The 26,387-nt window shown below is 44.8% G+C and overlaps 1 protein-coding gene across 3 annotated transcripts in view; it reads right to left on the bottom strand.

Moving 5' to 3' along the window:
* Nucleotides 1-20,131: 20,131 nt before the first annotated feature.
* Nucleotides 20,132-26,387, bottom strand: part of RCOR1 (REST corepressor 1) — an 82,848-nt gene continuing 76,592 nt past the window's right edge. For all 3 annotated transcript variants that reach the window (XM_058849708.1, XM_058849690.1, XM_058849698.1), the window contains one exon: nt 20,132-24,511. In XM_058849708.1, the coding sequence (XP_058705691.1) occupies nt 24,470-24,511 (42 nt within the window). In that variant the 3' untranslated portion in view covers nt 20,132-24,469. The remainder of the gene's footprint in view (nt 24,512-26,387) is intronic.

Here is a 26,387-nt window from a genome sequence, read left to right as displayed (position 1 = left end):
AGAGCCCAGACAGCTCCATCGGGCTCTTCTCTACCACAGAGCTCCTGTTTCACACCTGCTTATGGGGATGGATGGATGGATGGATGGATGGATGGATGGATGGATGGATGGATGGATGGATGGATGGATGGATGGATGCTTCAGTGCCTCCATCTCCTCAGGTGGGCAGCTCACAGAGGGCTGACTCTGTCCCATCCTTTGCCTGAAGCTTGCCCCTCCAACACCTTCAGGCCATCTCTGGGGAGAGATGACCTGATGTTTGGGGGTAGGCCAGGCAGGTGGGAGGGGGCTCTGGGGCATCCCTGGGGTGCAGGGCAGAGGTGTGAGGGGAAGCAGCAGCTGCATGCCTTCCCTGAGGAGCAGAGAGCTGAGCTACAAGTTTCAGTGCCAGTTTCAAAGGCAGTGGTTCTCACCATTAACCCTCTGACCTCCCTGAACGCCCTGGCAGGGTCAGACAGGGTAGGTTGCTCAATTGAGCTTTCTACATCTCTGAGGGTAGAGATGCTACATTCTCTCTGAGGGCCCTGTTCTCATGTTTGCCACTGGTAACATCTGTAACATCCAGGCAGGCTGGAATTTAATCTCAGTCAATATCTGAAAATGTCATCAAAGCTGGAGCAGAGCTGGTCACTTTCATCCTTACCCCAAATCTCCTCAGTTTCTCTGTAAAACTGTCACCCTCTGCCTGGCCTTGGGAGCCTGCACCATCTCCGAGGTGCACCAGGACAGGAGATGGTCTCTCAGCTGGACCCACTCCCCTCTCTGAGCTCACCATCCACGTGATAATTCACAGATTCAAACATTCTACCTCTTCCCATTTAACCTTTGTCAGAAAAGTTGATTTGCAGAGGCAGATTGTGAGCTCTGTGGGACAGAAACCACATTTTTCTACTGTGTTGTACATAGTAACAGTTTCTATGTAATATTCCGTAGAAATAATAGTCTTTATAAGACAGGCTAAATATAACAGCTCTAATGAAGTTACCTCTGGTCTTAAACATAACATGCCACCTTTCCAGCCTGCGGGGCTTCAGCATACACATTGTTCCCCTTTTGCAAAAATAGGGGAGTAGGATGGTTGTTTTTCAGGCTGTCCTCAGGCAGCTTTACCTGCTTGCTTTTTGTCCTGCAAGCTGCTTAAATACATTCTTCACTTTCTAAATATCACATGGTGACCCTTAGGACATGTCACATCTCTCTTTTGCCACCTCCTCCTGACCAGGCTGTTTTCCAGCTCTGTCCCACTACATGACCTCTCCACCCTCACCCCTGTCACTGTCTTTCTTGTCATCTCCATCCCTTACTACTTCCCAGAACTACCCAAATCTCAGCAGAAAACAGGTCTGCCACCTTTTTCTATGTTTTTGGGTTTTTTTAAATTTCCTGTGAGTGTACCTAAAAATGAGGAAATAAATCTTCTATGAAAGAAAACAAAATTGTCCTCCAACTTCAGGATGAACAAAATGAAACTTTTTCCGGTTAGCTAGAGCAGAATTGAAACTTCCCTTTAAAAGCTGTCAGCATAATAGCTTAAAAACTAAGGAAACTAATGATTTCAGCTAATGAATTAGGCAGCTCAGGTTAATTCTTACTTCTGAGTTACATGGTATCACACGCAGTTCAGCAACACAACCATCCAAGATAAAAACATCCACAGTCATCTCCAGGGTTGCAGACAGTAATGGAAGACAAGGGATTCCTTCCTGGCCTGAATTGAGAGTGCCTTGGATCACTGCACCCTAAAGATGTGAAGTTATTAAATGTGTTTGTTGGGACCATCTGTTCCGAGAGCTGCAGCAGGCAGGCAGGGGAGGCTGCCTGCCATGGCTGGTTGTCTGTAGCTGCTTATCTGGAGCCTGAGTCACAGTTGGCTGCTGGTCCAGAGCTGAGAAGCAAAAGAAACCCAAATGAAATGTAATCAGCTCAAGCTCTGGCGTTTCACTCGTGGGCTACCTCGCTTCAAATCACTTACAACTTCTGCTACACATGCAGAGGAAAAGAGCACTGCAGAAGTTATAAATACTCTAAAAATACACAAAACCAAGCAGTGGCTTAGCTAAAACTGAGTACAGATATGGGGGTGTGGGGCAGGAGGGAGAACCCACTACTCCTATTATGCATTTCAGGCTCACAGATAATAAGAATCTCATTTTCCTTTCCTACCTACTATCTGCATTCTCTCCCACTGCAGGCAGTGGTTGGAGAACCCAAATAAGCCAAGAGTACCCCAATGATGTGCCACTACAGGTGCAGTGGTGGCACTTGCTGTTTGCACATAACTGCCTTTACTGTGTAAAAGTGACTTCATCCTCTTGTAAAACCAGCCAGAGACCCTGTCCCACACTCCTTCATGAGAGCAGGTGCACCTGCTACAGCTGTACCTATAGAACCCTATCTGTTCTATGGGCAGAGAAGGTACATTCACTATGTGGATGTATCCACCAAAGATGGGCTGGATGAAATAGGGGAGAAGTTCTCTCAAAGTACCCATTTTTCATTCCCTGTGAAGGCCAGACCCAGGCAATAGCACAGGCTGTGGATCAGTGTGTGACATGAGGCTGTACTGAATGCTGCCAAACTGTCCAGGAGCTACAGACAGGACACCTCAGTGCCTCCAGCTGGCCTGATGTGCTCAGGACCTGTGGAGCCCTGTGCACTGCTCCCCCCACTGCTCAGTCCAGGCCATAAAGTTTTACTACAGCAAGAAGAAAGAAACAAGTGGGGATCTGCATGTGCAAGAGCTAAAGAAGAAAAGGTCAGTCTCCACTTCCCAGCAGCAGCAATGTTTGGGCACTTCCTGGGAAGCAGGGCTTCAGCACACATAACAGTTCCTCCAGAAGGGAAATATTGAAAACTCATGTATGCCCTCCCTCCTCCTCTCTCCCTTAGCTAATGTATCTGAGCTGATATCATATGGTATGGAATATCCCTTTGGCTAATTTGAGTCAGCTGGCCTGGCTGTGTCCCCTCCCAGGACCTTGTCCACTCCCATCCCCTTTGGTGGGGGAAGGAATGTCAGAGGGACACTGCTGCTCAGCAGTAGCCAAAACACTGCTCTGTTACCAACACCCATCCAGCTACCAATGCAAAGCACAGCACTGTAAGGGCTGTGAGCTTTACCTCAGTCAGACCCAATTCACCTGCCTAATGGAATCTCAACTTGGGATGTTCAAATTACAAGCAGCAGGTCAATTTAGGGAGTTAGACCTGGAGCTGTGTGCTTGCAGGAGCCTGAGATGCTGTTCTGAGCATGACGCTATCATGAGGAACCAACCACCTGCCAGACCCAAGGTCTCCAGGCTAGGACTGGAACTTGACTCCAAAAAACACCTAAAACCCATGTAACATTCTAATTTTCTATTTTGCCACTCAAGAAATGCTGTGTTTTCTCATGTGGCCAACAGCACTCAGCTGTCACTGCTGAGTGAAGGCAGCTCCACAGCCACACCATCCTGGCAAGCTGAGCTGAGAGTGTGGCCACAGCCAGGGGAGGAGCTGCACCAGAAGGACTGTGGAGAGGCAGGATCTTCCTTCTGCTTTGCTCTCTATGCAGTGTTTTCTCCTTTTATCACTTTCATTCCTCCCCTAACCCTGACCTTTTCCTGCTGTTTTCTTCCTCCTCTCTCCTTGATCATGAGCCACTCACAGTTCCTACCAAAGCCAGTGGGTTCAGCCTCTGACATTTGAAGCTCCCAACACTGTGCTCTCTCTCAGGCAAGGATCAAGCTCCCCACCAAGACTGGTCCCCAGTCTGCACTCCATTTCCCCCCACAACTTTTTCCTCTCCAGTCCCCAGAGTCACCCACGGTCTGAGTGAAGTTAGATTTGGAGACTGCCCACAGATGCCCATGGTGGCAGAGGACAGCCTTTGGCTGGATCTCTGGGGCAAAGCCTGAGCTTTGATGTCAGATCTGTGAGTCCCTGGTGGGGGCACATGGTGCACCCCTCTGTCCAGCTGTGTTTGGACCCACAGCTCCCCCCTGCTGAGCTGGCATCTCTGCTCACATCATCACCCCACACTCTGCTTGCAGCACTTGCTCAGAGTCAAAACATGCTCAAAGTCAAATGACATTCGCAGTAATTGGGTACCTACGTCCTTCATTCCCATTGTTTCACTATGACACTGTGAGAAAATACTCTTCAGATTCAGCTTAGTGCAAGAAATTATTTCATTAAATGTTAACCAGAAACCCCTCACCTTATCCATGCTGCTTATGCAGTGCAGGACTCAGCATTAATCCAACATGCAGCCACCAACAAACCAAACTTGTTGCTAATAAACATGCAGAAATGCCTGGCCCCTGATGCATCCATGACCTTGTCTCTGGCACCACAAGGAAATACTATTTCCCCTCTACCTGATGCCTTCTGTTCCATTTCCCAGGATGTTCAACAATCAACCATGGCATGGGGAGGGAAGGGGGAAGTACTCCTTCTTGCTCCTGCAGGACATTTCCAGCCCAAGTAAAAAACATCAGGATAACAGTCTGGCACCAAGTCATTCTACAGAAAAATTAGCAACGAACCCCACTGCAACAGGGACAGGAGCTGGCTGGATATTTGTCAGGGTTTTGGCATGTGTGGGTTGGGGTTGGTTGGGGTTTTTGCTTTTACTCAAATTAATTTAGAAATGGAATGCAGAGGTGCCTCTTTTATAGTGGCTCAGCTCAATAATGTTGATTTGCAGTTTTTGTGAGGGTTTAGGTGATAATGTTCCTCTTGCTTTCACTGTAGCAGCTTATTTCTACACCATGGACACACCAGTTTGCTTCCTCTTTGCTCATTCGTGAGGAATATGTGTCAGCTATATATATGTTGTTTGTTTTCTGTGTTTGTATTTCAGACCTCCTTTTTTCCCTCTTCAGGCAATTCTTATTGACAGACTAATAAATATTACAGCCTCTCTTTCCTGTGGATTAGGAGGGCTGCAACTATCAGTCCAAATGCTCAGAATAAGCCATTTTTTCACTGCACATAATAGGGGAGGGGAAGAAAAAGCATCATAACCCACGAAGGGCAATCAGGCAGGGGAACAGCATGTACACAAAACGCTCTGTGGCAGTTCTGGACTTACACTGTACCTGTTTCTGAAAGCTTCATTTGTCATTTCAGGATTTTGTATAGCAGAGGATCCAGCTGCAGGCTTGAATCACTGTTTCCATCTGGGCAGCTCTCAGCAATCATCCAGGAGGAAGGACACACACCAGCCACATGGGTTTATTGTTTGCAGCAGGCCAGGTAAGGATGGGTGTTTCAAACCAGCAGCATGCCTGTATTTCTGGACACACTGAGCTGGGTCTGAGGTTCCTGGGTCAAGAGCAATCTTCTGGTCTTCTCAAGTACCCAAATATCTCAGGATGTCACAGCCTCACCTGCTCTCCCAAAGATGGTGCTGCCTTAGTTAATCCCATGCTGCAGTGTGGGACCAGACAGGGGAAAGCCACACCAGATGTGCAGGCAGGATTTCCATCACTGATGTATTATGGCTGCAAGATTCAATGCTCTAGGAAAGGCCAAGGTATTGGGACTTATTCAAATTCACTGTTTTTCCTCAAAAAAAACTTGTTCCTTGTCTTTACTGCAGGGAAATTACCCATGGACTCATGGAGCTTTGAGAGCACAGGGCATCAAGTGGATAAAACTGACAAGAGTAAAGGAGAAATGAGATATGAAATTAAATAATGGATTATAACACTTGTCTCTCGCCTGTAGGAATTTGGAAAATAAGAGACAGGAAGGTGCCCAGCACCAGAAATACCATCAACAGAAGCATATGCAAGATTTTATTTTTATGAAGACATGCTCAAAAGGAAGACAAGCAAAGCATGGCTCTAAAACAAATATAATTTTTCACAGTCAAAAAGATTAGTCTTGCTCAATAGTCTACAGCTAAGTGAGAAGAGCTGGTAATTAGGTGACACTCAAAAAGAAAGAGAACACTGCAGTCTCACAAAAAAATGTTGGAGGGATATCACTATCATATAAAGACAAACTTCTGAGGTCTAAGATGGGAGATTTACATCTAACTCAGTATATTGAAATGCCTAGTTTAATGGTAGGTTGTAAGGGCTGTCAGAGACAGCAAACTGGAAAAGCCCTGCTAAAAAGAGCTCAGTAAGGATTCACAGTTGCTGAGGATCACAGCTGCAAATCCTGGCCAGAAAGCCATGGTGGACTGAGTGAGCATATCCCAGCACCAGGGGCGGGTGCAGAGCCAGAATTGCAAGACCCAAGACAAGATTTGCAAAGTCCAGTGTCTTTGCAGAAAGGGTTTTCCATCCAGTGTGAAAGTACACATGGGCTTCTGCAGCTCTGCTGCACTGACAAGAGGACAGTGCAGACCCACAGAAACACACCTTGGAAGCAGCCCCAAAGGTCCAGCCCCACCAGGAGCAGGTGGCTCCTGTACAGAGGTGAGATGGGGAACCACCTACAGGGATCTCTCCAGAAGTCAAGGCTCTTGGTGAGTAAAACACCAGTGTGAGGGTCTCTTATAACCTGGATAGCTCTGGGAGTGGGTAGAGGTTCAGTACAAGGGCTGGAAAGAAAATGTAATCAAGCTCATTGCTGAACTCCACTAGCACAGTAGGAAATAATTTTTGTCATAGGTAGAGGCAAGCTAGAAGTCTGAGGAAAACAAAATGTTGAGCAGTTTGTTTCAAGTAGCAAGTTTCTATCCCAGAGCTGAAAACATCTTAAGCTTCAGCACCTGGACTCCTCTGCCCCAGCCTGGATGGAAACCTGAGTCTGCACTGACTGTGCAGCACCCCCCATGTGTTCATAGAGGAGAACAGGCACCTTTGGGATGCAGTTCAGCTCACCTAGTTTAGAGATCTAACTTAGGAGGGCATTACTTGTGTCCTAGGAGAGGATATTTTTCTCCATCAAATCAAAAGGGAGGCTTTACAACACACGTAAACACGAGTTGGTCACATGAGTGACATGGTCTACACACAGGTTGGTCACCATCATCTGAAACCAGGATGGGATTCATCTCATCTAACTGAAGGAAATTTTTTATCATAGTACAGGAGCTTGCAGAGAAAAAATAAAGAGAAGCAGAACTAAAGAAAGGAACAAAAACAAAATAAAAGCCCAATTCCCAGTAGTAGGTGAAGGCAATGCAGAAAGAGACACCTCTAAAGTAAAATGAAAAAGAGACAGAATAAAAAAAAACCCTAAGCTAGTGTTTCTGAACATACTGGAGGAAGCCAGATTCACAGGCCAAGGCTGGCAAAGGCCTGCTTATTCTGGGAAAATATATATATATTGATTTTGGATCATTGTCCTTAAAATCCCAAAATAGCGTGATTAAAGATTACAAAGCAGTAACCATGTGTCTAAAGTCTATCTGCCAGTCACAGCATAACAACTATGGAAACAACAGATAAACAAACCCCAGCTCATCTGTTACAAGTTAAATTGTTCCAGGGGGGGAAAAATTATTGTGAATAAAATCCCCTGAGCCCAAAGCGATTTGGCTCAGTCTGGGATCTCCGGCTTATCTACCTCATGGGAAGCAATGCCTGCTGTCCCAGACCAGCACATAAATGTGTTATGTATTATTCTTTGTGCTGGTGGGCAATTCCACCCTCCTCTAAAGGGATTGCTAGAGGGGCCAGATCAATAAGAGAACAGGAAACCCTCCTCAGGTTCACCCAGGGAAAAGGGAGATGGCAGCTCTGGCTGTCTGGGTGGGCAGTGAGGCTGGCCAGGCCCGTGGCACCTGGAAGGGGCTGGCACAGGGACACTGGGGGTGAACAGGGGTGAGGAGACCAGCGCTGAGAACAGCCCTGCTGAATTGCTTGTTCAATGCAAGTCTGTCCTTCTGTCCCTCCAAACAGTGGGGCTGAACTGCAGTGTCCCAGAGCAACCCAGCCAGGGCAGTTTTGGGAACAGCTTGAGTCTGCAGCCAGGGACAAAGCAGATGATGCCTTTCTTCAGCTGGCAGGAGGATTTTTTTAGATTTATCTCATACACTGCGAGATGCATCCAAGCCATTACTCCAGTCAGGCAGCGTCCCCTCTCCTCCTACACTCACTGCCTGTGTGGAGAGGCTGTCACCCACAGCTGGCACCCCCACCCCACTGTGGCTGAGCCTCCTGACAGCTCCCTGCCCGGGAAGCAGGCTGGTCCCAGGGGATCCAGCACTGGCCCTGCAGCTCCTCTGCCTCTCCGGTGGTTCCTCTGCATCCAGAGCACCGCGACTTCAGGGACTGCTGCAAGTTTGATGTTCATGATGGGAAACCTGGAATTTTTGGCAGATGCACAAGAAAGAATGGAGGAGGGAGAGGGTGATAGAGAAGAATTTGATGCTGCTCTGAGAACAGTGAGAACTACAGAAAGAAAAAATAATCCTGCAGAGGTAGAAAAACTGATTTACAGCTGAGCTGATTTTTAGAGTGGCAGCCACCAACATCTGCTAATGGCAGTAAAAGTCCTCCCACTTTGGCTACACATCAGCTTCTGTATAAACTCATCCGAAGGCTGGCAGGCATTCTGGGATGGCTCTTCCAGTATGTTTTATTGCTTTGGCGCTTGTAAAGGGAACAAATTTGTGTTCCTGATGGCCGAGGGCCACACGTAACCTGCAGCCTCCCCTCTCACAGAGATTTAAACCCCCCTGCATCCCCTGTCCCACACGGACTCCTTGATGCTGCTCCAGGCTGATGAGCCCCAGCTCAGCACCCACCTGCACCAAGTCCCTGCTTCCCAGAGCAGGATAAGAGCACAGCATCCAACCTTCCTCCCACCTGGTAAGGAGGAAGGCTCAGGTAACCAAGCCCAGGACAGGCATTGCTGCTCAGGGCACTGCCAGCAGGGCAGGAGAACAGCTACAACTTCTGCTCAAATTCCTCTGCAAAGGACTCAAGATGCTAATGGGTTTTAATTTTCCATGAATTTGCAAAAGCAGTATCCTGCAAAGCTGCAGATGATTGTTCATGCTTCCTCACCTAGTCTAACATTTATTATATTTTTCAAACAGACATTAGTATTAATTTAATCTTGATTTTTTTTTTTTTTTCCTGAAGCAGGCTATAATTAAATATGCTTTTCCCTGTGACATTTGCTGGGATATAGTGAGGCCAGGGCATTTTAAAAGACTCATTCAATATAACTAGCATTTCAATTAGTGTAAGCGCATGAAGTAAACATTTTAAAAAAACAGCCTAGTCACTTGAACTCATCCACATGGGACAATTTGATTTTTAATTGACTGCAGTTTTTTATTTTTTCAAAGGATAGGAAGTCTGATTGAGTGCTGGAAGTCCTAGCAGAGTATGCATGCTAAAGCATGCTGAATTGCATCTCATTTTCTCCTCAGAGCTGTCATTTATTTTCCTTTCCACAACTGAAGCTTCACGTTGACACTTAATCTCTGTGTTCCTGCCCTTACTCGGGGAGGTTTTCATATAGGAAATTTCCTACTGAGCAGCACTGTTTCACTGAAGAAAGCTTCTCTTTTGGTCCATCCCATCAACATGCCTGAGCATTGACTGGGAAAAGCATGAGTAATATTTTCAATGGCTTTCCCTTCCTCTTTACAAACAGTAACAGAGAAATATGGTATTCATCTCATTCCTCTATTTCAGGGAACATCTCTTAAAAAAAAATACAATAAAGGCCTCCTTTGGGAGTTCACAGGTCCCAGCTACCTACTGAGAAGTAGGTTATTAAAGCAAGAGTCACATTTTGCTGTGTATCAGTGCAGCATCTCACACAACAGACCCCTGACCTTGCTCGGGGTGCTGGGCAGGAGGCAGCAGCGCTCTGCAGCAGGAACAGCCATCGAGCCTTTAATAAGTTGTCTCAAATTACCATAGGAGACATTAAGGAAAGAGACATTTAATTACAGTTCTCTGTTAGAGGAAAAAAAACCCCAAGCATCATTTTAATCCATCTCCTACAAGCACGGGAAAGGAAGGCCACCTTCCCTGTGCCAGGTCTCCTTTCTGTACCGTGGTGGCCAATGCTGAGGGTCACAGGGAAAGGACACCAGTGACACCTGGAAAGCAACATGGAAGGCTTAACTTTTCCAACCCACTCTAAAGGCAGCTGTAATACAGCATTGGAGAGGTTCTCCTGCTTGGAGAATGCTCCCTGTGATCCTCCAAGCAGCTGAAGTTTGCACAGCCCCCAGGGTGGCAAATTTGTGAGAGAGCTCTAACGCTTGTGGGCTTCTCACAGGAGCCACAGGGAGAAACTCCGGCTGAAGCTGAAGAGACAGACTTGGGGAAAAGGTGAACCTGATATTTCCCTGTAGGAAGCAGAGGCCTGGGGGCTTACAGGGCAAGGGGGGCATGTCCCTAAAGTGACTGCTCAAAGGCATGTGCAGGAGGCTCCCACCATGGCAGCAGCAGCTTGTCCTTGGGTAACCCAACTGTGCTGCAGTAAATTGGGCAGGTCTTTGGCTCCAGTTCTCCCCAAGACCTGGAGAAACATGGGGACAGCACTCAAGAAACTCAGCATCTGCACCACTATTTCTCTTCCCAATAATACTGCTGCCATACCAAAGTGAAGCATGGTTACAAAAGCCAACTGTGTTTCTAAAAATAAAGAAATACCAGTAAATGCCTACATATGAAATGCAGCATTTTATCTAATGCTCCCAATTGAACTAAACGCTGTGCTGCTCACTCTGCCGTTCCCAGGAAAAGCACAGTGCATCTCCAATTGATTTACCCTTATTACTCATTTTGTACTGGGGTTTGCAAATTCCTCTCCCGGTGCAGCACATAATTTTCCTCCATTGCTGATGAACGGCAGCTGGCTGACTCCGATAAATCCCACTCGGTCACTATCAAGTATCTCCATAATCATTCCTCCTAACTGAGTGGGTGAAACACTGCCACCACTGCATTAGTGGGAGGCAGTTTCAGTAGTTGCCTTTGTCCTTCCTTTAGCCTCTTCCACAGATCCCAGAGCTTTCCCATTATTTCAGATGCTGGAGATGTTTTCCTCAACTTCGGTGCAAGGCAATCCTCTCCAGCAGGAGGAGATTTGAATGCCATCATCTCTGAGTGGAAAATCACCTTTAGAAAGGCTCAACCCAGAACCACTCCCAAGGGGAACAGAACATCCCAGTGCCCTTTTCCCATTTCACTTGGAGGCGCTTGGCTTGAGCTGGAACCCAACAGACCCCATGGCTGGAGTAAGATTTGTGAGCAGTTTAGCACCATGCTTGGTTTTGTGCTGTCAGCTCCTACACATTGACAAATGTCCTTAACAGGACACGTCTGGGGCTGGCATTTCCTGCCCAACAGGAGCTGCCCCAGGGGCACTTACTAATTGATCCCTGGCCATGCTTAGTACTTGCTGTCAAGATCCCAGAAGCAAGGGTCCATGCTCCCTTTTCCTGGGTGTGAAGAACTTATCTCCCCCTTTTTTTTTGATTGAACTGGCAACATGTGAATACCAGATATAAACAGGGGAGAAGGAGCAAGATGACAAGTTAAACATGGAAGCAGACCTGCCTGCCCTGCCAATGAAGCTCCCCCATTGGCAAAGCATTTCCCCACCTCTCCCTATGGCAGCAGAGAGATGGCACAGGAGAGCGCCACAGGGAATGCAGACCTGAGATCTGCTGTGACCTGCAGGTCAGTGAAAGGTGACAGCTAGAAAGCTCCTTGCTGCAGGAGGGAGGTGGCACTCCTGGCTCTCTTTTCCACTGGAGCCAACCCATGCCCCTCCCAGAGGAGCCTCCACACAGCTCCTTGCCCCACGGCCTTGAGATCCTGGTGCCCCCCCGGCCTCCCCAGGAAACCACGTTGTTTTTTTCTCAGGGACACCTGGGGCCTTGCCTGGACTTTGCCAATTAGAGGCAGAGTTGCAGAGACTGCAGAACAGCTCTCATTTTGTATTTCATTTTTTCATTTAGATTAGTTCAGGGATCAGAAAATGAATGAGCTTAGCTCAGGTCCCACAAGCCTGCTTTCCCTCCAGGCAGCTAAACACACTGCTCAACTTGCTCGGCAAACATTTAATCACTTTCTGCACTCAGCATTCTCCGTCACAAGGGAGGTGGGCTCTGGCTGGGCTCCTCAAAGAGGCAAAGCAGCCACACAATTATTTCCCATGCAAGTTGTGACCAATGCATGAGGACAAACACAAAGACAGGAAATCACCTTTTGGAAAGAAGAAACCTTGGATTGGGTTGAATGGATTTCTTGACTTCCAGAGCATCTTCAGCACAGCCATGAAACAGGAACCAGGTAACTGGTTGTAACCTACCTGTCTGATAATTTATTCCAGGAAACACAGGAGAAGGGAGATTCACCTCTGCCGGTCACCAGTGCCAAATACCACGAGTTTGTGTGGAAGGCATTTAAATTCTGTGAATTCCTCCTTTCAATGAGGGCAGTAGCAAACTCCTACTACTTGGTTTATCCAAAATAAGGCTGAGGCGTAGCTGCCCCCTCATTTACAAATAGCAGGCTGGGAAAAAGTGGCTGTCATAGTGTTTTTAACCTGGCAGAACGTGATGCAATGAGATATGCCAAGTAGAAAACAAAAAAGATGCTGGGCAAATTAAGGCAGCAAAGGTAACTTAAAATTGAAGCCATTTGCTTAGGGACCTTGTGAATTCATCATTGCTTGAAGTCAAACCTGGGCATCATTCCAAGAGCTACGTTACAGCTCGAGAATAAATAACAGGTGTGACAGAGCTGATGTTCTGGAAGTGCAGAGATATGATAAAGGCCGTGGAAACAGTCACATCAAGCGGATGTTATTATGAATAAATTGACATTCCTTACCTAATGGGAGCTGCTGAAGTGTGTGGGAGAGGAAAGGGGAGAAAGGTATTATTAGGGCAAGCTCCCACAGTTGCCTGTACAGATGGCTTGTCCTCCTGAGACATCTCCCAAAGAGAACAGCACTACTTGGCCTGGCAGGCTGGATGAAGCCTTTAAGGTAAAAGCAGTACTGGACATGGGAGAGCACTCCTCACTCGGGTACCAAATGCAAAACACAGGCTCCACACGCACCATCTTCCCCCTCTGTGGTCCTGGGCAAATGGGCACCTGTTTTGTGGGACCCTCTGCCCTCAGCTGGGCAGGTCAGGCTGGCATCCAACACCTGCAACCTACCACATTACATCTGATGGCAGCCTGTTTGAAAACCCACTCCTTGGCTTCCAGCCTGCAAAACCTATAAGACGTCATCCCACTTGATCATTTATCACTAGACATGTGGGTCCTTCATGCATCCCAGCACAGCTTATGCCTCCCCTTCAAATTATATTCATCCAGACTTTTTTTCCAGAGAAATCCCCCAAATAAATCATTAGTGATTTGTAATTTTTTGAAGCAGTCTCCAGTTCTTTGGAATAGGTATTGCTTGGGCTGTCATCTGACAAGATTAATCACTTTTCAGGGCCACAGGGAACACCTTCCCCATCCCTGTCTCCTCACAGCTTTGCCGACTCTGGCAAAGTACAGGCTGGAGGTGCCACCTGGCACTCCTGCATTGAACACAGGCTGCTGAGAGAGCTTCTGTACAAAGATAACCAAATTTGAAGTTTCACAGCAATAAGGAATGTGGCACATCTGTCACTCAGGTCTGCTAATGATTAATTCCCTTTGCCGCCTCATTTCCAGGACTTTGTCAAGAGCTGATTTCTAACCCTACCACACAACCTCGGCTGAAGCATCCACCCGTTCACCCTCCCTGGCCAAAAAACCATCTCTTGCAAAAATGAATTCTGCACTTCAGGGCCCCAAGCCTCTCCCTGCTCCAGGGGCACAGCCTACCCTCAGTGTCTCCTTTCAGTCTCCCAAGGACTCACACCACGTCCCTCCAGCCCCTCACCACTCCTGCCACCACCCTTCTGCAGCCTCAGCCTCACCACTGCACAAGAGGTGAATTTTTTGCCAGTAGATTTCAGTAGCTTTGAATGGCCAGAGTAATGCAGATTTATGCAAAGCTTCCCACATGAAAGGCCTCCTCACAAGGGGGGCCAGGAAGGAGTGCAGGGGAAATGCAAGGACACATCCACGCCCCTTCCTCCTGTAGGGCTGACAGTTTCTCCCCTGGCTTCTGCTGCAGGTGCTGTTTAAGACAGCAGCCTGCACACATTGCCCAGCTCCCAGCCACAAACACATGGCTTCCAAAGGCTTCTGTGAGCGTTAATCAAACACTTCAGGACACAGTTTTCACGTACTAATTTACTTAAATGACATGTTACTTTGTCTTCTCATCCAAGACACCTAAACAGCTGAACAGAAATCACAAAGTGAATCTCAAAGGAATAATTAGTATACAAAAAATAAACCGAGCCAAGCTAAAGCCACCCAGGCAAGTGGCCCTTTGGGGTCTGCCTACAAAACAACTCATTTAGAACAAAATAGTCACACACTGAAGAAATTTGGACACACAATAACAGTTCTCCAAAGCTCCAGCTATTCTAGGAGAACAACCTGTTATAAAAGGCTGTTGTGAAAAAAGGGAACTTGTGATGTGCAGCCAGACTCAGCAGGGAAAACAATCCAAACTTCTCATCCATTACTCAGGAATGGCCTTAGAGACAGGATCGTGGCAGCAGTCCCAAGCCCAAACTCCCCCACAGACTGCAATGGTGCTTCCATTGCTCCCGGTATAGGTTCCAGGTACCTTCTGTTGATTTCTAGACACCCACGCTAATCTGCAGCTGGAGCACAGCCCAGCAATCTTGTTGATGTGTATAATATCAAGACATTCTTCTTGTGCTCTCCAACTTTACTCTGTGCTTTATGCCTGGTTAGGAGTTTCCAGAAAAACCTGCTAAAAATACCATCATTGCCAAGGAGCAAGCCAACACCAAGGGCAAAATCCTTCTAGAGTCAGAGAACTTCAGCCTTCAGAGAGCAGGTCCACGTTGACATCTCTCCAGAAGCCTCTTGCATCCAGCTAAGCCCCATCCCTCCAGTTTGCTACACAGCCTCAGCCTCTGTGATGGTCCTCCAAGAGGGACGTGCAGATCAAGCCCATCCCACCCGCATTTTTCATGGGGCTTGTCTTACACCAGCCAAAAATAACCCTATTAGACAAGATCCACCACAAACCTCTTTTACATCACCTTGCTTGATGACTCTGCCTATAATGACAATTCTGGGGCTTTTGGTAGCCATGCACCACAAGGATTAGGAAGTGTCTCTTCCTTAGGTACATAACTGTTCTTCTATTACTGTGAAACATTAGCTAAAGGTTTTACCTCCCAAACACCCACAGGCTGGCAATACGAGCCCTAACTGGTCATTATTCTAGGACTGACTAATCCATGGGAAGGACACATCCTAACACTGCCCATCTGCAGATGTCAGCTCACAGGTGAGTTAACCTTGCCTTAGGTTTGGCAGAAATTAGCAGCAATTATAGTTTTGCTTCACCTCCATAAGCGTATTAGCAACTCGCAGCAATGCTGTGAGTCCCCCAAGCAACTAGCAGTTGTTTGAAGCCTTTAGCAGGTTCTGAATTTTTAAACAAAGACATATTCTCCTGAGGGTTTACAGGCCATTAAGTAAACGTTTAACTTTTTAGTAAAATGTAAAAACATTGAAAATCATCTCAATTACTCAGCTTTCATTTATACAGCACTGTGACCTCTCCATCCCAGGAGGCTGTAGAAACAAAACTGAGTTACTAATGAAAAAATGCACCTTTACAAGAGAAACAGAGATGATTCCACTGCTTTATGGCAATCTTTAAATGCAAGAACAGCAACAAAAATCACAAACACCCTCTTCGCTTCATTTTACAGATAACTTTTTCTTTTCATAACAGAAGCAAAACATTGCAGAAGGATGGAAAACTGGACCACATTCACTGCCCTCTTGTTAGTACAATTACTAGCGAAATCCTTGAGATTACCCAGTTCAATCCACAAAATTACCATCTCCAGTGGACCAAGTGAAAAGGAAAATGCTTCATGAATGCAACATAATTCCCTCCTCTGTGTCTTCCAAACAGGTCCACCAACTAACAAGGAAGCTATCTGAGGAGCTGGACGCTCTCTCGAGTCCATAAAGCATTGCTGAAAGCTTGCTGCTCCTCACAGCACACCAACACATCCCCTCATTAGTAAGGCACATCCTTGTCAAGTTTCTGCTTGGCCCACACCTAATGAGAGGCTGACAAGCAATCATTTAAAACTGCATTTGCTTTAACATTATGAAGTTATTTACTATCCCCTGGTTCAATACTCATCTACTATCTCCCTACAGACTATGTAAATGCACCGAACAAAGCTTGGATTAGGCTCCCTATTATTTAATGTCTATAGCAGGAACTACACCCCCTCATTTGGGGGACCTATGGCTTAAAGCATTAACACAAAAATACCTTAAGAAATCCAGCAGAAGTTACGGAGCCATAGGTTATTTTTACGTATACGTATACACACACACACATAAGAGTTTTCTCCTCTTGTTGCAAGAGATTTTCTCTGCACCTTGAGAGCCAGGCTGGCTGAAGAGGACTGAAGAGTGTATTTTTCATTCTGGAGGCCCTAGGCAGTGTACATTTGAGGCAAGAGAAGATGCAAGTCAGTTGATATTTATCATGATCTTTTTTCTTGACACTGAATGCTGAACCACAATTCTGGAGCCCTGGCAGATCCCAGCACTCACTGCTAACAATGCACTAAAATAAAACCATGAGGAAAAGAAGTTATCCAACCATGCCTTGGGCTAAAGGCATTGTTCATAACAAATTGCTTGACTAGTTTATCTTCCCTGTGTGCATGGAACAGTTCTCTTAAATTATTTTTCTGCTGCTAAATCCCACTGTGGTTCTGGGTCACTCACAGAAAGTCAAAGCGAGAGGCTGCTTGTGATGGAGCACAGGCACAGGGTATTGTTTGCTTCCCGAGTAAAGCACGGCGCTGAACCCATGGCCTCCCATGATTAATTGCAGAAACTGAAATCTCTATACAAATACTTTTAAAGGATAATTTGTTTAAGCTTAAAAGTTATCTTCTCAGAATATTTGTGCCAGTGAGACTTGACCGTACAAAGGGGAGAACCAGTCACGCAGCAAAAGGGAATTAGCTTAAAGGAGAACATCCAATTGACTGCTTTTGGGTTTGGTTTATTAATAGTTGGTTTTAATTTATTTTTTGGGAGCATTAACGGCACAACATATTGATAAGAGACACAAAGCTACTTTTGGCATTAGAAAAGCTGTCCCGAAAGTTGTACTGAAAAGGCTAAATACAGTAGAAAATACACTATTATAACATTTTCAGCATTAGGGGCATTTCTTCACAGGACACTTACCTGAGCTGTCCCTCCGAGAGAGGTGGGATACAGGGCTCAAAGGAATTGAAATCTGGCCCAGTGGAGTTCCCCACACAATAAAAATCCATTTACAGAGCAATTAAAATGTTCTAAGCCACTGGGGAGCTCGTTCTGTAATCAGAGGCAAATTTCAACAACCAATGAAAATTCAGGACCTTGAGGACATACTTGTCTAGAAGCTCCAGAAGTTTCCAACCCAGATTCCCCACTGTATCTTGGGTCAAGAACACAAAATCCCAGAGGAATTTTCCAAAGCATTAGTATGAGGCATCATCAACATTTCTTTGTCCATCTCCAAGCTCAGTGCCCAGCACCACAGTGAGGGGTCCAAGTCCTTGTCCCCTCTTGGGTTAAGCCCAGGCAGCCACGGCACCAGTGTGGTTAATGCCCAGCTCCCACATCAGAGACAGAGCCCTAGGCTCTACCTTCATCTATAATAAGGAAAGGAATAAGCCCTTTCAGGATGTAATACATTAGATCAGTTTTCAACATCTAATTTAGGATTAAATTAATTATACCCTAGAAAAGCTTATTTCTCTCTAAGGGATTCTGGACAGCGAGCTCAGGCAGTGATATCCTTATCCACTGATGAATCCTGCACCTTGCCATAGACTAGTCAGGCACACGTGGATCTCTGGCAAACCCACTGCACCCATTCTTCTATTTCATTAATTCACTTTCCACTGTGTCTTATTCTAAACCTTGAATACACAAGGCAGCATCAAGAAGTCTGCAGCTGCTGAGATCTCCTATTCATATTTTTCTAATAGAAAGCAGTTCAGTTTTGTCACACATACAGTCTCATCTTCCATTTCAAAAGCTTATCCAGGTCTTGCTAAGCCACAGTCTCATATGCTAGATGTCAGACAAATTAGGTCTGTGCCCCCAAAAGTGTGCAGAGAGGGAAAAGCACCTCCCCCTTCACATTTTATTTCCATTATTCCACACACCTTCTCCTGTTGCAAGTACCTTCAAGAACACACCCAGAATCAGAACAAACACCTCACCTCTCCCTCACCCTTGTCTCCAGGTACAAACAAGAAGTCAGCACAACATGATTCCCATTTCCTGATCTGTCCTGTGTGAACTCCTTACCCGGTCAATGTTTTTACCCAAATTGGAAAATCCCGCCCTTTGCTGCCCTTGTTAGGCTAGGCTGCAGCCCTCTTCCATACAAACTTCTCCCCTTTCAGTAGGGGAAACTTCCAGGTGATTTCTCCATCTATTAAAGTTCAGGTCTCTACACTACTGTCCTCAAGAATTCCCTTCTAGATAACCTTAGAACCTTCATTCCCATAAAATTTTACAGTGATTCATCCTTAGTTCTTCTGCAGTAAAATAAATCAATTTCTCTACCACTGCCAGCAGGCCCTTTGCAGAAATGTTTTTGTTTGATTTTGTTTGTACATATACATTTTGTTGACTGTTTACTAAAAGCATGACCAGAAATAACATTTGCTCTTACTACTTCAAAGACTATTTGGATGGATAAGCCAGAGCATGCTTTAGAGGTGAATAATAGGTTTGAGACCTGGTTTTCTCTCTCAAACATCACTCTCCATCTTTCAGACTGGAAGAGGGTTTATGAAATTAAATCCAAGCTTATACTGTTACTTCATAAAGCTGATACTTGGGGATATTAAGATCTTGGCACACTTAGCAGCACCAACAGCAAACTCTTCCCTTTCAGCCTGAACTCCATCCTGCAAGGCAGCTCCTACTCTACGGGAGAAGTGCTCAGTGCCACCATCTTCAGATTCCAATTTGTTTATGCAGGACAAGCTATATCAGGAATAATACGGCATTAATCCAACACTGCATTCCCATTTACAAATACATACCATTACCAGGCACAGACACAGCACCTGTGTTTCCAAAAACACTACCTTACCTTTGCTTCTAGACTCCTCAGAAAAGTACATGTTCATGCAGGGGAAGTCCCCATTTCCTCACCTTTTTATGCTCTCTGATTGAAAGGAAATTTCCTTCTTTTTTATTTGTTTCTCTTTCTTTTACTTTGGGGTTGGGGGGCACATAGGGCAAGAAGGGCTGGTTTGTATTGAAGGTTTAAGTGCTTTGAGTCAAGTAACGCCCCTAAAAAAGCAGATTGCTACCTTACAATATTGGTACTGTATTCTCCACCAGCAGGAAAATTACAAGGAATGCTTTCCAGTAAGGAAACACCCTCAGCTCCCAAAAATGCTGCTTGCTCTTCCAAAACCCCAAATCAGTTTCCCTCCCTACCACTTTGCTTTACAATATAGAAATGCATGACTAATTCCTGCCCTCCATAGGCTGCAGAGCTGGAAAACACCAGTGTCCTGCTGTAGGAGTTCTGCTGCCTTTAAGACACACGAGCAAAGCAGAGAACTTCTCGTCACCTGTCCTGTGCTAACCCTGGGCTCCCAGAGCACTGCTGGGACCTGCCTGCCCAAAGCAGTTTCCCACAAACAGCCCCACAAAGTCTTGAATGTGCTTCTGCATTTAGTGCTTAGCAGCACCCCATCATGGGGAGACAGAAAACATGATCTTACTGAAAATTCCAAGGTGCAAAATTTCCTGCTCTTCTGAGAATCTTCAACAGCAATATTGCACATTGCTAAGCTTTGAGGGCAAGTGTTGCCTTTTCCTACGTGTTTTAAATGTGTCATTCATTTGAAAGATGACAATCTTGTTAACTTGTACAGCCAAGTGCTTTTTACATGAAACAAAGAGGCAGCAGTTTATTCTTCAGGTCCTCCTTATCTTAGGGATGACATCGTCAGGAAGGCAAAAATCCCTTTTGCATCTTCTGACCAAAATCTGAAAGGCAGGGGTTCAGTTACACATTAGAACCACACTTTACATCAATAACATTTTACTACATATTTTATTACATCAATGGCTTGAAAAAATTTTATTTGATGTCAGCAAACATTGGAAATCATAGAAAAATGAATTATGTAGAATTTCACAAAGGAATTTACCCCACTATAATTCCTCATACAGTAAAATAATCCAAAACCAAATGTTACTTTTCAGTGGCTAAGCAATTTTATAATGCTATGAACATTCATCACAGTAAGTGTGCTGAATAATAGAAAACAGGCAAAAAAGACATTTAAAATATTACTTACAACAGCATTATTACAACATACTTTCTTTAAAATCCCAACGAGTATTTCGTCACTTCAAAAGCTATACAGCATTTCCATTATATTTGCAAACTTAACCTTATACATCTTTTAAAATCTTGAAAAAACTTCTTTTAAGCAATCTATAAGCAGTTAACAAAATTGATAAAATCTACATAATGGAATACTATACACTCCAGTATAAATTTCATTTTAGGAGAATATGAATGTAAACACTCATTATTATACAACATGCATAGACTATACTGACCTTCCATCTTCTGAACTGTAACTTTCACTGCAATTGTGCTTTACTATCAACAGGAAAAGCTGCATTAATCCAGGGAGTGGCAGAAAGTATTTGCTTTAGGGGCATTGCACAAGATCACTAGATTTTGACTTACTGAAGACAAGCTGGAGCTAATAAAATAATTTTTCTCTTTTTTTTGTAAAATATCAACCCACACATTGCTGAATGGGCTATGCACAAATTCATACCAATTTGAAAAATAAACGCATTATCAAAAAAATCTCCTGTGGTATTTTTGCATTTTATCGACTTGGAGATTTTTGTTCACAAATCCAGTGATCAAGTTAGTGTAATGCACTGTTTGGCTCATATTTGGTGTGCAAGAATACCAACAGCATATTAGCGATTTCATAGAATAAAAACTGAAATTTAAAGTGACAATGAGTATATTTTAATACATAATGTTTCTGATGTATTTGTACAGGAAAGAAAAATGTTTGTCAGGACATTGCTTTAAGAGAGTAAGAGTTTCACTCTTATTTTAACTATTAAAAAAGTGTTCAAGTGGATATTTATGGGGTCTTCCTGGTTGCAAACTTGTAAAAATATATTAACAAACCATTATCCCCACTGGTATTAAATATATCGAGACACAACCATTGTGGTTGCACTACCAGGTATGGCTACTACGGTCTTAAGCATCTGATTGTACATTGTTGCTTTACTGTTAAGCACAACTGAGGCGTGTATTTTTTTCCCTTGGTTATAAGATTATATTACAAAAATTGATCACTGTTTCAAACCAGTTAAACACGAATATTCAAGTAACAAGGTTGTTTTAATGGATAAGTGAAAAAAGAAGTTACCTAGCACTTTACACAACTACATAAAAATTAAATAGAACAAATGAAATTTGTTTATGCATATGCAATACACTTTTATATCTTTAAGATTTCTAAAACTAAAACTTAAACTATCATTTTCTTTAACGATACCATATTTTGCACAATAACTTATACTTAGGAGAAATAATTTCCCATTTTCCACAAAATATATATAATTATGACATTCACATCGATAGTTTAAGAAACAAAATTTAAGTGAATATTCTTATCTTATGCAGTTATCTTTGTGGACCCTTCTAGTCAGAATGCAACCAGTTGATGTATCTAATGCTTGACCCATTTAACAAAAGAAAAACAGGGTCTTCACCTAAACAAGGTCAAACCATTTCAAAAGCTAAAATGATTTTATCGCATTTAAAAACATAGTTCAAGAGAAGGTAAAAAACTAAACGTTTAAAATACAGTGCTATTATATTGCATGTATCAACTACAATAAGATAGCAGTCAACTGAGAAGTAATTAAACAACTTTTTTCTTCCTAATATCACAAATTATACACGTTTCCCCCTACCCCATGGGGATGAAGCCAAAACACAACTTTTCTGATAAGATGGACAGGTTTGAGGGCAAAAACCAATGAGAAGTCCTCACAGGTACCTAAGTCTCCAGCAGAAGCCTCTCCTGATGAGTTCCCCCAGCTGGGATGCAAGCTCCCACACCAATCCCACACAGACGAGGACCTGTCTCCATGCATTGGTACCAGCAAGAGGTTTAATATTTAATAGTAGAGTGTTTCTAAAGAGCAGCATTGCTTTACACCACAACTGTCAGCTGGATTCACAGTGCTATTTGCCCGGTCTTTGTTCCTAATTCACACTGGCTAACACCTAGCATTCCTTCCCAGCTCCAACTGACACCAGTCTGAAGGAACATCTGAGCCACCAGAGTTGCCAGTTCACAGCAACAGCTGCAGAGACACAAAGAGCAATACAGAGGAGAGGGAATAGCTCCCTTCCATCCTCCCATCACCTCGGAGGATCTCTCTGAGCTTCTGGAATGGAACTGCTCAGAAACAGCTGCCAAAACAGGCCCTTTTGGGGCTCCACACTCTAACTTGCCCTAGGAAATCTTGACCTGCTGTGCCTGTGTGTTGCTGCCCAGTTTCTGACATTGAGTTACTTTCCTCACATACAGCCCAAGGGTAAGACCACATCTCACTGCTACAGAAGGCCGTGTCCCCTGCCTCTCCTGGGGCTCTGACCACACTGCAGGAGGTGCCAGAGCCAGCTCTGTTGCCCAGCTGGCATTAGCCTGCCCCACTCAGGTACAGAGAGCAGAGCCACCACAGCACACAGCACGGCACAGCCCAGCAGCCAAACCTCAGCACCAGCTGAGCTCCACCAGCCTCAGCTGCAGGCCAGGCCATGGGCTAGCTCATTTCAAGTTGTGGTAAGAAAGGCTGGTGCTGTACATCACTGTGTGCCATCTTGGCTTGAATCCTCTGTAGAGGAAGAGAAGCAAGAAAGGTCCTTTTTTCCACCTGCAAAGACACCTGGTGGTTTCTTCCAACATCATTAAATTAACCATTTTAAAATGCTTTGTGACTAGTGTTATTTTGCAGCTTTCCACTGTACAAGAAGTAATACTGCTGCTTCCAGCTTCCCTGGACACTGTCTGCTCGGCAGTCAGCAACCACCTTGTTCAAGGTGCAAAGTCCTCCCATGGGACTTGCAAGAACAGTTCCAGTTCAAGCCAGCCAGATAGGCCAGAGCACGGGCCACCCGAGCAGAGGGCTGGATTTGAAAGCTGCATGCACCAAGTATTTGGAAAAGCACCTCTTAAGATTTTAAATTGCATATCTTGGTTCAGAACATGAAAGCGATGTGTGCTTCAGAAGGGTTAAAATGGCCAAGGAAAATTAACCCGGTTCTTCTCCATTACACTTCCAAGAAACCAAAAACTCTTGAAGGCTGAATTTTGTGCTCCAACCCTCACCCAAACTTCCAGTGAGAGAAGCAGTTTGATGTCTTTGGCAAACAGCGCTCTGAAGAGGAATGAGACACTGGGACAGAAAGTGATCTATGGTAGCCAAATGCAAAAAGGCACATATTCCCCAAAAGGAGAGGCACCAGAGAAAGTTGTTTTGACTTAATCCCACAGAGGATCAGGAAAAAGAAAGTTGTGTAGCACTCACTTAACAAGTTACAATGCAAATGCTGAATGCCAGGGGTTAAATAGCGTATCAAACAGTTTAAGGTTAAGTATTCCCTTTTGCACTAAATAAAAGCCATTAAAATATACAGGAATAAAATGCTCAGTTAGGGAGCTTTCTATGAAGCAAGAACACACAAATACAGTGGAAAGAATTGCACAAACCAGAAGTGTAATGAATTACATCTACAACCTTGGACTGACCAAACCTTAGAAATAACATTTCCTATCACTTTGCATTATTCATGATTGCTTGCTAACATGTCCTGTCACTGCAGAACAAACCTGACACGGCTGGCATGTACACAGGCCCCTCCTTTATAGAAAGCTCACTAATCATAGTGTCATCGTAAGAATACACAGGAAGCGGAGACCACAAGGCCATGCAGCAATACGTACTTATACCCTACGGACCAAGTATTATAAGAACTCCTAATGTGTAGTTACTGTGGGGCTGCTAAGGAGCTCCTTGTTTTGCAGGTTGGTCAAAATTTATAGACAGGTGTTACTGGTTCTAGAAGTCCCCATGCTTAAGCATGACGTTGGTGAAATGGAGAGCTGAGCTACCTGGGTGCTTTTGGAAGAAAGTGGAGGCAGTATGGAGGAATGAGGGGAGATTAAGGCAGATGTAGCACAGGACTGGAAGCGTTTGCCTTTTTTTTGGTAATAGCTGCTTGTCCACAGATATGATGCAGATGGCTGTCTGAGGTTTGCTAATACCTGATATCCTGGATAACACAGTAGTCAACACAAATTGTTCTAGGCTACAGCACCTTCTCACGAAGCAGATGCATATCTGACATCAAGAACAGAAGTAGCCTGGAGGGAAGCGGGGAGAAAAAGCAGATATTTAGTTTAAAATGAATACACACAGCTTTCTTGCATGTCCAAACTTCAGCCCAAATCCATGGTAGTGACAGTGACAAAACAAACAACCTTGGCACATGGGAGGAATTCCAGCAGCTTTTCCTATTCTGAGGCACACTGGGATTTGTTGTTGGGAATGCAAACATTCAGGAATTAAGACTGGAGTTGATGCTGCTTCATAACCAGCAGCCTCAGCTCCCCCCTTCAATACAAGGAGCTATGGCCACTTGCTATGGAAAAGCCCAAAGCCCTCAGAGGCCTGATGAACCTTTAGCTACGCTGGTGGCCAGATAGCCAAGACATGCCAGGGAAGAAAGCACCTGAGGGATTTCAGTGGTTGACCAGCAAAGTCTTCTGGCTACTGCTGAGTCCTCCTGACTTGACCAGACACTGCCTTTGCAAGCACCCTCAGGAGCAGGCACCAGCCATGCAGCACTGCACAAGGAGGGCCCAGGAACCTGCTCCCAGCCCATGCAGGTCGCTTGTGTCACAACCCCAATTTCACTATGGCCCCAGAACCACTGAGACAGACACCCAGTCAGCACTGTGCTTACACTGCCTCTGAAGGCAGGAGCGCCACATTCACAGCTTCTTTTGGTCTGGTTCCCACCACTCAGCACCTGGTCTGCTCCAGAGTGGGTACTTTCTATCACTAATCTGGGGATCACAACTACTGCTCTAGTAGTAATTTTACCGGACCTTGCTGTCATGCCTGCACTCTCCTAACTCATTTGGGATCTTCATTGTTCCAGTATCCATACACCCAGCCACATCAGCCCACTCCAGCTCCTGCTGAAGCCATTTTTAACTCACGTCAAGTGAGACTCCCCTTTTTTGATATCAGCTTTCAGAAGCTATGGTGTACTTGAAGCTAGGAAGAATCTCAGAGGGCTCAGAGAAGAAAAGCTCTACATTATCAACATATAATTCTACAAGTCACAGGAAAATACAGAGACAAGAGCCACACAGCTTTCAAATTGGTGGCTGTGTACTAGCACCAATGCTGCTTTGCTCCACTTCTCAGTTCTGGAAGAATGGGACAATTTCACTCACACATGCCTGTGAAGGTGAGTTTTCTGAGTTTGGTTTTGTTCGTCTGTCATACCTTTGGACCTAGTTCCCAAATATAAGCATCTTTGAATTGCATGTAATTAGGTTTCGTGAAGCAGTGAAGTTCTGCTTTTTGAATGTCTGAAAGATAATGTCCAAGTGATCCAGCCCTAATCACAGCAACAAAAATATACAGCACACTGAGAAGTCTTTACTCCATGCACAACCAAAATCTGCCTTATGCTGTTGACTGTGCTTGCATTTGCAACACACAGCTTTTTCACTAAGTTGTCTTATAAATAAGGCCAAAGGGAGTCCTTGATCAGACTTTGTAACACACAAACCTCTACCATGGTTTTCTTCTGCAAGACTAAATATTAGTCTTTAGTGTTAATGATAAATTTTTGTAACTAACTTCCATACTTCAGCATCCTACAGTCTCTTTGTTAATTTCAAACCTACGTGACCTTTGGAGAAGTGTTAACTCCGTGAACCTCCATCGAGGAGAGGCTGTTCCTAGAATTTGCCTTTACAGGAACAGCTGAAAATTAAGGAAACTTTGCCTTTAGGTAATTCCAGAATGAAGTTCCACACACTCATCTTGCTTATAGCTTCCTTCCCTTCATTTGAGTGAAACCATTCACCAAAAATGAAAGAGCAAGCTTTGGCTCAGAAGACTCTGTGGTCCCACAAACCTAGAAGAACTGGGAGAACTGCATGCAGGGAAAACATCCAAGTGAGATAAAGGTGCATGGGGTTTCAGCAGCAAGAGGCATTA

This window comes from Poecile atricapillus, chromosome 1 (assembly GCF_030490865.1).
Source record: "Poecile atricapillus isolate bPoeAtr1 chromosome 1, bPoeAtr1.hap1, whole genome shotgun sequence".
Taxonomy (NCBI): domain Eukaryota; kingdom Metazoa; phylum Chordata; class Aves; order Passeriformes; family Paridae; genus Poecile; species Poecile atricapillus.
The sequence above is the reverse complement of the archived record's forward strand: the minus strand, read 5'-3'. Positions and strand labels throughout refer to the sequence as shown.